Genomic DNA, 13,355 nt, shown 5'->3' on the forward strand with positions numbered 1-13,355 from the left:
GAACCCGCCACCTTAGGTGTATGTGGCTGGCGCCTTAGCCACTTAAGCCACAGGCGCCGAGCCGACACCAATCTTTGTAATCACACTGATGCGGAAAGAGGCAGAGGGGTACAGTGACTTAACTGAGGACGGTACAGAGGTCCTGGTCCTGAGTACAGCTGTGTTCCACAGCATGTGCAGCCCAAGGCAAAGCCCTCCAGGGCTCTTTGAGGAGGTGGCAGGAGCACACATCCTGGTGTAAATGGGGCTGGGACCCGAGGAGGAGATGTGTGGATGGGGCCAAGGAACCCAGCCCAGCCCTGGGTTGTAAGCAGAGGAAGGGGTGGGACCTTGGAGTGCTAGGACCACTAGACGGGCTCCCTGCTCTGTGGCTGTAGTGGGGCACACCTGCCTGGGTGTTTCCTCCACTCCCCAGTGCTTCAAGAGAGGGGAGACTGGGGACCTTGAGGGTGCCAAGGTGTGACCGAAAGGCCAGGGCAACCCACCTCCTCATAGGCTCTCCCCAACAGCCCCTGGCAGGGTGGTGACCCACAGAGGACGATAGGTGAAGGGAAAATCTATTTGGATCCAACTTGAATTATTAAGTGGTTCAAGAATATTCTTAGCTCTGAGTAGGGTGTAGTCTGCTGAGACCAGCTTCACCAAGGCCCTATTTTTAAGATTCTGAGTAAGGAGCCAAGATACCACTGCACTCAGGGTAACCGAGCATGCCCTTCTGCCTGCCACCAGGGAGTGGAGTGGGGACAGGGGAGGTATGCCAAGGGGAGGTCTGCCCCCCCAACCCCAGCCTGGTCCTCACCCCTGCCCACATCTCCAGTCCCCTAAGCTGGGACCCTTCAAGACAGCCTTGGGGGAAAGGTCAGGCCAGCTTTGGGCTGTCCCTGAACATACTTGGGGGTGGGCCAGGGTCTCAGCAAGCTGCTCATCAACTAAAGAAAACAGTAGAGCTGGTAAAGACCGTGGCCTTACTACCTCAGTACCAAAAGTTATATCAGACTCGTTCAGAAATCGCAGTAAAGGCCAGGCGTGGTGGCTCATGGGAGGCCAAGGTGGGTGGACTGCTTGAGCTCAGGAGTTCAAGACCAGCCTGAGCAAGAGTGAGACACCATCTCTGAAAAATAGCTGGGCTAAAGTAAATACTTGGAAGTCTTAGTACTAAAAAAAAAAGAAAGAAAGAAAAGAAACTCAGTAATTTTTTATATTGATCATATGTTGAAATGATCAATATTTTGTATATACTGGGTATATTTTGTATATACTGGGTAAAACAAAATCTATTATTAAAATAAAAAAAAATAGCTGGACATTGTGGCAGGCACCTGTAGTCCCAGCTACTTGAGAGGCAAGGGGATCATGTGAGCTTGAGGTTGTTGTGAGCTATGATGGCATGGTTCTCTACCCAAGGCAATAAAGTAAGTCTCTGTGTCTCAAAAAAAAGAAAAAGAAATTGCAGTAAAGCAGAACCTCATGAAGGTTTAGGGTAAGAGCACATCTGGTTACAGATTACAGAGACACAGTCTCTAACCCATCATACATTATCTTGTGTATAGGAAAAGGCAAGTTATTTATCTTCTAAGGAACACAGTGACTCAGGCAGGAGACGTGGGGGCCGCCTGGTCCTGTTTTGTTTTCAAAGCATCTCTTTGGAGAGCTGTATGTGCTCATAGCTTCAGAGCTGGTGAAACTCTGCTTGTCTCCCATGCCGAAGGCCCTTGGTGTGGCCATTAAGTCAGGGCCAAGAACCATGGCACACAATTGCACCTGTATGTACTGGGGCAATGGCACCAGTCTCCACAAGGGAGGGAAAGGCCACATGCTACATGACCCCTCTCGATGGGGCACCTGAACAGGTGGCTGCAACCAGACACAAAGCAGATGGGGTGCCTGGGGCTGCGGTGGTGGAGAGCAGGAGTGATTGTGGGGAACAGGAGCGGGCATGGGGTTTTCCACTGGAGTAGGATAAATGTTCTGGAACTAGACAGTAATGATGGCTGCACGAGATTGGGAATGTGGTAAAAGCTAGGAAGTTGTATGCTAACAGCTGAAATACCAAATTTTATCTCAAAACAACATTCATAAAAATTGTCTGCAATCTTACTCTAGGGTCTGGCCTGTTCCTCACTCTGAGGGGCAGGGAAGGGAGGACCCCCTGCAGGCTCTCACACTCTCAATCAGAGAGGCCAAACCCCACCCCCATAGGAGGCCAGGGTCTTCTCTGTCAGAGCCAGGGGTAGCCAGAAGCCTGCCCTTGAGGACCTTCAAGCTAGTGGCTTGGGGTGGCGTAAGGAGCTGCCAACGCAGGCAGATCTGTGGGAGGGAGACGAGACCTCCTTGACTTTCTGGTTTCACCCGTATACCCACTAGTGTTAACACAGTGCTGCGGACCCAAAGCCTTAGCAGGCCCCTTTTCTGCAAAGGACACCCTTCTTCATCTAGGCGCCAGGCTCTGCACCGAGCACTTTACATCACCTTTGCCCACACATGTGGTTCTGAGCTCTACCCAAGGCCATTTGGTCAGGGATGGCTGGATCCGAGCAAGCTCCGCCCAGCTTGGAGCCCTGTTAGGGGATGGAGCAGCAGCTGCCTGGGGGACCCAGCTGGGGGCCACATTTCCCTCTCCCAAGAGTGCTCTAGGGGAGGCTGGCAGAAGTCTGGCCACTACTAGGGCCATCTGCAGGCAGCACCTGCCGCTGGGATCCCCATGGAGCCCAGTGCTATCCCTATTCCTGCTCAGGGAGCAAGGCCACACCATTGCCAGCACTCAACATCAGCTCCTTCTTCCTGCTGGGAACCCAAGGACCATGCACCCATCCTTCCTGTGCCTCAGTGGGTGTGGTGACCAGTATGGGGACAGAGGTTAGAGATGTGCCTAACCCCTCTGCCTGGGAAGTACACTCCAGGGTCATGGCTGTCTCAGTTGGTATCAGCTCCTGGAAGAGTTCTGCCCAGACCTACCATGCCAACACCATTCAGGGGTATCAGGGACGCAGATCTGGGGCCCTGTTCTCCCTTACACTCCAGATGGGATTTTGAAGAGCCCAGCTAGGAGGCAGCGCCACAAGATGTGTTTCCCTCAGACCACCTTGTCTTGCTCCTGGGCCCAGGCCAGCGCTGGATGCCCCCCACCCCTTCCAGGCTGAGTTCCTGGGAACTTACAGGGTGTCCGCGGCGTGTTCTCATGATCAGTCCCCCCACACCTGCTGAAATAGGTGTTTGTACCCAGGTGAGAAAAGAGGTTTCAGAGGGGAAACACCCACAGTGCTCTGCTTCATCAGTGACTGCACTGGGCTCCCCTGTAAGAGGCCCTCAGCACCTGCTGCAAATGGCCACATCCAAACCACTCTGGACCCCACACATGGCTGTCCTTGGCCCAGCCAGGGTCCCACTCCACCAACATGTGGCTGGGGTCTCCGCTTCTGTCGCTGAGACCTCCTCCCAACCTGACCCCAAAGTGGGATGGACGTGGCATGCACAGCTGGCTCCACCTACTGTCCCGCTCGTCCTTCCCCTTCCTGGGTTTCTCTGTGGACACCCTCCATACTTGAGTTGCAAGGTCCTTCCTGTTTGCTGCGTGGGAAAGCAGGGCTGGAGGCTGTCCCCCTACCACAACTGCTGCTTTTTCACTGTGGTGACGTTGGGCACACCTCTAAGGGCTCCTGCCGAGCTCTCCTGGGGCTCAGGGGGACGGGTGGCCACAACCCAGGGACTTTCTGTCTCCCTTCAATTTCAGTCCTGAGCAGGTAGAGCTGGGGTCCCATAGTCAGAGGTGAGCCAAGAGTCCCGGGCACTGAGGTCAAGGCCCAGTGCTGGGGTGTCACAGGCCTGGGTCCTGCTGGGGAAAGGGCGCCCTCCCCAGCTGTGATGAGCACAGAGGGGTTTCTCAGACACAGGACGGGAGAAGAGTGGAAGCCTGAGTGGGAGGACAAAGCACATCACAGACAGACAAGAGCTGAGACCTGGACCAGCCCTCCTGCCCACTGACTCCCCTGGAGGAGGCACCTGTGGAACATAATGGAGCCTCAGTGAACCACCTCAGGGAGTGCTCAGCACCTAGTGGCATCTGCTTACCCAGCCGGCCCCAGCAGTCTCTCTCGCCTTTCTTTAACCTGCTCTGCCAAGGACACGGCTTCCTAGCAGGCCCGGGGTGCCGCACCCACAGTCCCACTTGTCCTGCACTGGGCCCACTTTCTACAGTCATTTCTAGAATACAGGCTGCCTCATCAAGTGAGGGTGGCTATATAAGCCGGGCCTCTCCTCCCATGCTGCTGCCCCTGAACCAGACCTGCAGAGGGAACATGGCACCTGCTGGCCCCACTGGGCCTCTCCTCCCGAGCTGCTGCCCTGCAGACCAGGCCTACAGTGGGAACATGGCACCTGCTGGCCCCAACAGCAGTCACCTAACTTGTCCCCATGCCACACCCAGGGGTCCAGGTCCTCACTTCTCACCATGAACAAAAGGAAAGAGAAACCCAAGCCGGTGGGGGGATGTCCAGAGACCCTGGGCCTCCCTGGATTCTCGTCCCAAGCTGTCGCATCATTACAGCTGGGCCCTTCTTAGAGATGTTGGAAGAACGGCAAGAAAGGGTTTCATGGGTTTCTACATGTTCCTTAGAAAGACGTGAGTCCTCAGAGAGCCCAGCAACCTTGGGGAAAGCCAGTGTACCCAGTATGGGGGGCTGCTTGGGAGGTGCCCAGGAGTTGAGACCAGGTTGCAGGTAGAGTGCCCTCAGCTCACACCAAGAGGAGACGGAAGTGGCCAAGATAGGGACTGAAGTTGGGGCCAAGACGACAGCCATTTTCCCACAGCAAAGATGGGTTTCGAGGCTGTACCTCCAGGGTGAGGAGGCTGGCAAGAGCAGAGGACAGCAACTGGCCTTTGAACCCAGTGGGCTACTCCCCTTGACCTGCCTCTGTACAGGGCAGCAGAGCCTGGCACCTCTGCCTCAAAGCCCAGACTGCCTGTGTGCCCCCAACCCACCCCTCCCTTGGCTGAGATGAGGCGCTCCTCCCCCAGGGCCACACAGGCATCAGGGGCTGGATGGACAGCAAGTGGACACTGAAGCCTGGCCACCCCAGCTTGGACCCCTCCCAGGTCAGGGCAGAGGTAGCTCAGCATGGCTGGTACTGGTGGCCTCGTTTACAAATGAACCCTAAAAACAAAAGAAGAAAAGAGCAAGCAGAGGCCAGTACATCCTGAGGGCTGGGCGAGCCTATGGCTTGGGTGCTTGTTTAGGTTGGCAGCTGTAGGTCTGCCTGGCACTTGAGCTCTGAGAAGGCAGTCTCATGTGCCCTCAGGTCTGGCACTCAGCCCCATGGAGCTCTGTCCTCTGCTGGGCACCCTGACCATGGTTCACCAGCTGATGCCACAGCAGGGAGAAGTGGTTACTTCCAACTCACCCAAGCAGAACTGTGCCTGCTGTGTCCCCGAGGGTGATGTGGTCAGCACATCTTCAGGGAGTGGCACTCTACCTGCAGCTGTCGGGTGAGGTCCCACCAAGTCCCCAGAGACCAAGTCCCCCTAAGGATGGTCACTGTCCTAGGCCAGAGTGGGGTGGTCAGTGGCCTTCGCATCTTCATGGTGCCCAGTTCCACTCTACTGCCAGCCCTTGTTCTACCATCCCTGGGAGCTTGGCTTTGGGGCTCTCAGGTCTGTCCTGGGGCCTTGGCTGTGGTCCTTCGCGGGCCTCATCTGTGGGCTCCCTTGAGCCTTCTTTGGGGCATGCCTTTGGCCTCTGCGCCTTTGGATCCTGATCATGACATTGAGAAAGGGGCAGCGTCAAATGCCAGCACCAGCCTGAAACCCCCTTGCTCCCCAGGTGGTCCCTGGAGCCTCAGGGCCCACCACAGGCCCATGCCGGAGGGGCATGCAGAATGTGATGGTTGAGTAGGCCAGGCCCCAACTCTGGGAGAGCCTGGGGTGCCAGACACCTGCTCCCTCAGTTCTGGAAGCAACTTAGGAAAGCCTAGGGACAGCCCAGCTTGGAGGGAAAATGAACACAGAGGCACTGCAGCCCGTGACAGACCTGGGCGCCTTTAGCAACCTTCACTCAGGCACAGAGAGTGGCTGCTCAGCAAGAGGCTCAGACACAAGGCCTGGAACCCACGCTGGTGGCTAGAACCTGCTTTGCTGCTTAATGATGCCTGGTGCCTCAGTTCCCTCATCTGTAAAATGGGATCACAGTACCCATCTCATAGCAAGGCTGCAAAAAGGACTGGATGGTCTGTGCAGCATGTTTAGGACAGAGCCTGGCATTGCTGGCTGAGATGCTATGCCCAGCATGGTCTCACTTCAACTGGTAGCAGAGGAATTACCAAGCCTACCTTGGAAGTGAGGAAACCGAGGCTTGGAAGAGTGCAAACAATATCACTGGCTGTGTAGGGTTGGGCCTGCCTGACCCCTGAGGCCACGCCTGTCTTGCAGAGGCCACACCTTGGCACCTTACAGGCTAAGTGGGCCGAGAAAGGCTAGGGCCAGCTCTGTTGGGAGGTAGGACTCAGGCCTAATGGCTATGGTCTGAGGGCTCCAGGGAGAGGGGATGTTGTTTCTGGAGAGTTCTCTATTGACCCAGAGTCCATGCCACTTTCCTCTCCCTTTGAGGGCCTCTTCTGGGCCCCCTACCTGGCCTGGCCCTGCACTGTCCATCCTGAGCCACCACAAACAGCCCCCTGTGCATGTCTGCCAAACACAGCCACCCCCACCTCCACAGGTGCTCACCTCTCTTGCCTTGAGTGCTGCCTGTCCAGGCAGTTCCAGGGTCCTATGGATGTACTCTCGGGAGCGGATGTCAGCCTGGAAGGGATGGAGGGTGCTGGGTCCTGCCTGGCCTTTGGACAGCCCCGCACAGGTGTCTTCACTCCCTCCCACAAGAAGCCCACCAAGGTGTCTGGGCTGCACAGGCATAGTTTTCCAGTGATGGAAAGCAGGCCACATGGCTGCCCAGAGCCATCAAGGCCCTGTGACAGCAGCTTTCAAAGCCAGCCTAGCAGTCCCCGAAAGGCCTGAGTAACTGAGTGGACGGGCTGTGTGTGTGTGGGGGGGTCCTGGTCTGCTGCGTGAGTGTCAGCGGGGGCTGTGAGTCCTTCGCTCGTTTACGGAATGTGCTTCCCTGAGGGTTCTTCTTCAGCCAGATTTCCCAGAAGCTGCTTCTCCAAGGACTCTCAGCTCAGCTGTTCTGTCCCATTTTCCAGACTAATACCAGTGATGGCTCTGTCCCTTCTCCTGGGTCACCAAAAGAGGGTCTGTGGGCCACAGGCAGGGACAGAGGCTGATCCCATTGGGGAGGGCCGTGGAACAGGCTCAGGTCTCAGTGGGAAGCCCCAGGGGTGGTGGGGAGCCCCTAATCCAAGGTCAGAAGGGCTTAGATTAGCTTCAGCGCCACCTGACTAATGGAGAACAGCCAGTCCCCTCAGACTGCCCCTGCTTCAGTGGAGGGGAGGGTGGGGCGGGCAGGCACCCTGGAGGCGGCCTTCCTGCCTTCCTCTACAGCAGCACACCTGGCCTGACCCCAGAAATGCAGCAGTGCTGTGACTAAGAGGTCCCTTTGATGGCCTGGGGCTGAGCCAGAGCAGAGGAGGAAGAGCCCAGACACCACAACAGAAGTGAGCAGACACTAGCCCCGCCCCCCATTCTCCTAGAGCCTCTCCAAGTAGTATCAGGAGGGAAAGAAAACTGTTGGGAGGTGAGTGGGCCCAGGAAGAAAATGTGTCAAGAAACAGGACCGCCCCATGGGATAGGACCTTTACCCCACACCCTGCAGAGGGGAGGCTGCAGGATCCTGGCTGAGGGGTGGCGGCATATTCTATCACTGCTGGCTTTTCTATGTAGACCCAGGACAATCCTGCCCTAGGTTTGTAGAAATGGGTTTCCAGGTGCTCAAGGTAATTTACAAACTAGCTGCCTCCTCTCCTGCAAGGACAAGGGGCTACTTCTCCCCTGTGGGGCGGATCCAGGCTGAGAGAGACAGAGACCTGGGCGCCATGCCCACCAGGTCTGCAGCAGTGCAGCTTCGGGTTCCCAGGACTGAAGGTTTAGGGGAGTTAAGAGGAAAGATCTCCTGGGGGCTAGGGACACAGGCTGGAGGCTGGGGAGCCCACAAACTTATAACCCCACAATGCCTGGAGCCAGACCTTAGATGCACCCCCCAGGCACAGCCTCCACAGGGGCCAGTGTCCTGGAGCTGTGGGCTGCTGCCGCCCCCTGGCGGCCGGACTGCATGCTGCAGCTGGGAGGCCCAAGGCTCTGCAGGCCCTCCCTGTCCTTCTCCTAGGTGGCTACCCAGGCACATTCTGTGGGTCAAGGAATGGGAAGACCTGGAAGCAGCAGGCCAGGTGGGCTCCAAGGCTGTCCAGACCAGCTCCTTCCCCAAAAGGCATATCTGATGTCTCCTCTGGTGGAGCCTGAGGCATGGTGCCCCCCAGGGCCTTCCTAAAGTTGTTCCTGGGCCTGGGTTGCCCTCCCACTTCTCCAGCAGGTCTCAACTCTATGGGCTTCTCTTGGACATGTACCCATCTGTGGCGGGGGTTGGAGGTGGGGGAGGGAAGGGCTGGTCAAGGCTGAGCATGCATAGCGCAGCTGTGAGCACCTTGTGCTCAGCTGTGTCTCTCTTGTCCGGAAGGCCGAGTCTTCTCTCAGCCAAGTTGACTGACTCATCAGAGCTCTGATTCCCCCTAGCTCCCAGAACTCTGAGACCAGTTGAGGTGTGGACACCTAGTGTGTCTGCACACACAAGTCTCCCGACTGGGTCTCAAGTGCCACCACAGTGTTCCTGCAAGGGCCTCCTCAGGGGCTGGCAGGGGACTTGGAAGACACTGTGCCACCTGAGGGGATGCCAACTGACTCTCCAAGCAACCCTGGCATTGGGGCATGGGCGGCCCAGACAGGCAGAGAGGCTGAGTGTGGGGACCAGCAGTGACCTCCCAGGAGTGCTGTATCCTTTGGTCCTCTCTCCTGCCTCCAGGGTGTAGCAGGGCCCATCAGGCTCCCTAGAAAGGTGCCAGTGGACCTGCCCTCGTCCGGGACCTCACGTTGCTGCGCTGATCCCGGCTGAGCTGATGGAGAGTTTTTTTTTTTTTTTTTGAGACAGTCTTACTTTGTCACCCTCAGTAGAGTGCTATGGTGTCATAGCTCATAGCAACCTCAAACCCTTGGGCTCAAGTGATCCTCTTATCTCAGCCTCCTGAGTAGCTGGAACTATAGGTGCCTGCCACAATGCTTAGCTATATTTAGAGATGGGGTCTTGCTCTTGCTCAGCCTTGTCTCTAACTCCTGAGCTCAGGCAATCTACCTTGGCCTCCCAGAGTGATGGGGAGCTCTTAAAGAGCAGGTGGTGGGGAGCAGAGGAACGTGTGTCCCACCATCACCAAGGTGGCCCACTCCTCTAGGTCCCACCCACCTGGCGCACAGGCTCAGGGATCCGGAACCTGCAGCAGTGGTGGGTCAGACGCACGGCAGTCTCCAGGCTGATCTTGTGGCCCACGGAGACGTACAGGGGCTTGGTGCTGTGGTCGTGGCTCTTCAGGGCCTGTGATAAGGAAGGTGAGAGCAGTCCTATGAACCAGCCACTGGGACAGGGTCAGGACCAACCTCAGGGGCTGGGCTTGGAAAAAGTGTCCCAGGCAGCAGGAGGGAGTCTGGAGGGAATGGGGTGCTCTCAGCAAGCTCTCCTGCAGCCTGTTGTGGGGCAGGGCCGCCCTGCACCGCTGCTGGGTGGGGAAGAACAAACGCACACATCACATGCCACGGCCAGGGTGTCAGGAAAATGGGGAGACGAACACCATCTGGGGTGGGTGCATGTGCACTGTGTGTGCCTGCCAGTGCAGGAGTGTGAAAAGGGCCCCTGCCCAGGCCACTCACCACTCCCAGGACAGCCCCAGAGCTTCCCATCAGTGGAAAGTAGTCTCCTCCAGCCTGCAAGAGCTGTATCTGGAAAATGGAAGAACTTGGAAAATCAGATCTTTCCTTGGTGAAGGGCTGAAAGTAAGCTTGTTAGTTATTGGAACAGCAGCCCCTAGGCCAGGAAGAGGAAGGGTCTGATCTCAAATGCAAGCCTCAGCCCCACAAAGCTGCGCAGCCTGAGACATGGGCAGTGGTGCAGCTGGGCCCTGTGTCCAGTGTACTACCCACCGAGCCTGTCCAACCTGGCAACAGGGGCTTTAGGGAAGGCCCAGGTCCACAGCAGGGTGCAGCCAGTAGCTTCACAGGAGTCACCAGCTGCCCGGCCGGCTGTGATCAGCACTGAGGCAACTTACTTCTGCTGCTCTCTTCACTACTGTGGGCATTTCTGATTGAACTCAAAAAACCCACTAAGCAGGGTGGCGCCTGTGGCTCAAAGGAGGGTTTAAACCTGGCCCCGGCCAAAAACTGCAAAAAAAAAAAAGAAAAAAGAAAAAAGAAAACAAAAACCCACTAAGCAGGTTTTGGGGTCCCGTCAACTCAACAGATTTTTTTTGAGTAGAGATGGGATCTCCCTCTTGCTCAGGCTGTTCTCCAACTTCTGAGGTCAAGGAATACTCAGTCTCCCAGAGTGCTAGGATTATAGGTGTGAGCCAGGGAGCCCAGCCTCAGCAGACTTTCACTGAGCAAATGCTCCTCGCAGGCACTCAAGAGCCCAGAGAACATGTTGTCCACCAGGAAAGCTGGGTACGGTACATCACTGTCCCCTACCAGAGGGGTATCACTTTCTCAGTGCCAGCCTCGGGGGCTTGGAGGATGGAGATGTGAGCCAACGTGGGGATAAAGGGTGCTTGTGGCAGCTGTAGGCAGGCTGTAGTGGGTGGCACAGAGGTAAGGCCTGGAGACCATGAGCACCTGAGTGCCCAGGGGAGGGGACAGGTGGCTGAGCTGGGGCAGGGACGGGAAAAGCACCAAGTACCGCCTGGGACAGCATGGAAGCCTGTCCTGACGCCACTAACTGGAAAACTTGACCTGACTTGGGGTGCCATGGTGGCAGAGGTGAGGCAGATGAGAGGCAAGCAACCCAGCAGGCAGGAGGGGCTCATGGAGCCCAGCATTGCCCACAAGGGTGCAGAGAGGAAAGCAGGTCTTCCTTACTCCAGGCAAGGGGGGCCCGAGATATCCAGTGCCTAGGCCAGCCCAGGTCCCCATCATGAGCCTTGGGCTCGGTTACCTTCTCCCTGTGCAGGGTGTTGTTCTCCAGCCCATCCACCTGTAGAAGTTTCTTGGCCACCCCAATGCAGGGCAGATCTGAGAGGACACCAAGGTGGCAGGCCACCCCGAAGCCTGCCAGGGAATAGGAAGTGTGGTTGGGCACAGTGAGCCCTGCAGCTTGGGGATGGCTACAGAGATTGGGACCAAGCAGAATCTCACTGAGAATCTCAAGGCAACAGAGGCTTTTCCTCCCCCAGAGGGCTGGGGAGAGCAGGTCTGGGAGCCCAAGCTACCCTGAGATGAGGACCCCTCTGCCCTGGTTTCCTGGGTGAGGCTGGATGGGGTCCCCCCATCTTGTCATGCCGGCTGCCTCGCTGGTGCTTGCTCGAGTCACCCCATCCCGTCTTTCCTTCAGTTCTGGCCTCCCACCTTCTGTTTTCCACCTGCTGCTCTCTGGCCTGTGCATCTCGGCCTCCTGTTAGGCGGTGTGGACTGTAGTCGTCAGAGTCCCAGCACCACCATCTAGGTAGGCATGTGGCCATCTTTTGGCTCTGAGGAGCAGCTGGGGGGCCCTAGTATGGGGCTGCGGCTGCACTACCCTCAGGTGGTACCTGAGGGCAGAAGGGCCCAACTCCCCATAGCCCTGCTCCATGGGCTACAAGTCCCTGGTATCAGGGGGGAATTGGGCACTCCTGTCTGGTTTCAGATGCGGACCTGGGCTGGCAGATATGGGCAGCTGCAGGGAAGGCTACTCTGAGCGCAAACTCTGTGGCATTCCACAGTGGTCAGATCTGCACTGAATGGTGGGACCTGTACCAGTGTAGGGTGCTGTGGGGGAAGCAGAAGTCGGGCAGGAACAAGCTGAGGTGTAGAGGGTAGGGGTCCTTTCCTAGGTGGGAAATCTCGTGTCCCAATAGTGAAAACGAGTCCAGAAAGGAGCTGCTGGTGCCAGCAGACAGCAGAGGCCATGGGCCCACTGCATTTTGTGTAGGAGACCTCAAAGGCACCCTCTGTCTCTGACTCTTCCCCTATGGCGCCCTCTCTGACGCTCTCCCTTGGGAGCAGGATTACCTTGGTGGTGGAGCACTCCGTTTCCGTCCACAAGAATGACCTACAGAGCCACAGGGAGAGTCACAGGGTCAGCTGAGCTGTCCCTCGGTCCCTGGGGCAGGACTGCCGCTTCCAGTGTCCAGCTTCCCAGAAAATCTCATTCCTCCCCTCCAGAAAGCTCCTGTATTCTCCCCCTGCTGTGGGTGATGGCCCAGCCTGCAGGGGGCCTTCCCTCCCCCAAGAAAGCAGGCAACCGTTTCTCCTGTCCTAGGACCCAGGAACCTGCCTGGGGCATGAGGCTGGGCTCCTTTGCCTGTAGCCGCTGCACAGCATCCACCAGGAAGGGTGCCTCTCGGAAGGCCAAGAAGCCTGACACGTAGGGGGCCGTCAGGCTGACCATGCTGCTGTCCTCATACAGCACCTGCCACAGGGCACACTGGTCAGCAGGTGGGCAGACTCTCCATCTGCCTCTTTCTCTACCCTGCATCCCACCACTTCCTTCCCTGGTAGCAACCCACCCTTTCCCACTGCCCCCCCATTGGGTGGAAAGTATAAGATGATGGGTTTGAGAGAAAGGACTAGAATCATTTCAAAGGAGCCCCCCCCCCAGGACCTGGTCTGTAGGAGCAGCCCTGGGGTCCTTTCCTGTCTCTATAGGGAGCTCAGCTAAGGTTGGTGGCCTGCTCCATGCCCTCCTCCAGGTTCCCCCTCTGTAAATTAAACCTGACACCTACCCTACCCCACCTCCATGCAAGAAAGCACTTATAAAGTGCAGTGTGAACTAAGACATTATTGTATTTACACTGCAGAACCTTGCGGGGAGGGAGGGGAGAAGGCTGTGTCTTCAAAGAGGTTGACTCAGAACTAGTGTGATCTGAAAGAGAACAGTGGTCCCCACAGATAGAAAAGTCTAAAAAGAAAAACTCTGAGGCGGCAAATACTCCCTGTAGGTGGGACTCCCAAAGGGCTGTGTAAGCTGGAACTGTGGGGGGCTCAGGGCTCCAGGGAGAAATGAGGGCTCTTGGGGGAAGGGGGCCTAGGGTCAGGGGCCTAGATGGTGGAGGGCTTCCAGAATTGCTGGGGACAGCCCAGGGAGCTTTACAAAGTACAGCTCCCTTTCTTAAGGCTTCTCTGGCAAAAAGATTGTTTTTCAAACTAAAAAGACCCTGACCCACAGCATAGAAGAGGGTGGCCCTGT

At 56.9% G+C, this 13,355-nt stretch overlaps 1 protein-coding gene across 1 annotated transcript in view; it reads right to left on the minus strand.

The window, feature by feature from the left end:
• Positions 1 to 5,146: 5,146 nt before the first annotated feature.
• Positions 5,147 to 13,355, minus strand: part of ENDOV (endonuclease V) — a 14,430-nt gene continuing 6,221 nt past the window's right edge. Inside the window, exons 3-9 of the mRNA XM_023511063.1 lie at positions 12,444 to 12,578; positions 12,179 to 12,218; positions 11,127 to 11,239; positions 9,854 to 9,922; positions 9,393 to 9,521; positions 6,716 to 6,790; positions 5,147 to 5,747 (exon numbers count right to left, since the gene is read on the minus strand). Of these exons, the coding sequence (XP_023366831.1) occupies positions 5,574 to 5,747; positions 6,716 to 6,790; positions 9,393 to 9,521; positions 9,854 to 9,922; positions 11,127 to 11,239; positions 12,179 to 12,218; positions 12,444 to 12,578 (735 nt within the window). The 3' untranslated portion in view covers positions 5,147 to 5,573. The remainder of the gene's footprint in view (positions 5,748 to 6,715; positions 6,791 to 9,392; positions 9,522 to 9,853; positions 9,923 to 11,126; positions 11,240 to 12,178; positions 12,219 to 12,443; positions 12,579 to 13,355) is intronic.

The sequence above is a fragment of the Otolemur garnettii genome, unplaced genomic scaffold (assembly GCF_000181295.1).
Source record: "Otolemur garnettii isolate 467f Iridium unplaced genomic scaffold, OtoGar3 scaffold00018, whole genome shotgun sequence".
In the NCBI taxonomy this organism is placed as follows: domain Eukaryota; kingdom Metazoa; phylum Chordata; class Mammalia; order Primates; family Galagidae; genus Otolemur; species Otolemur garnettii.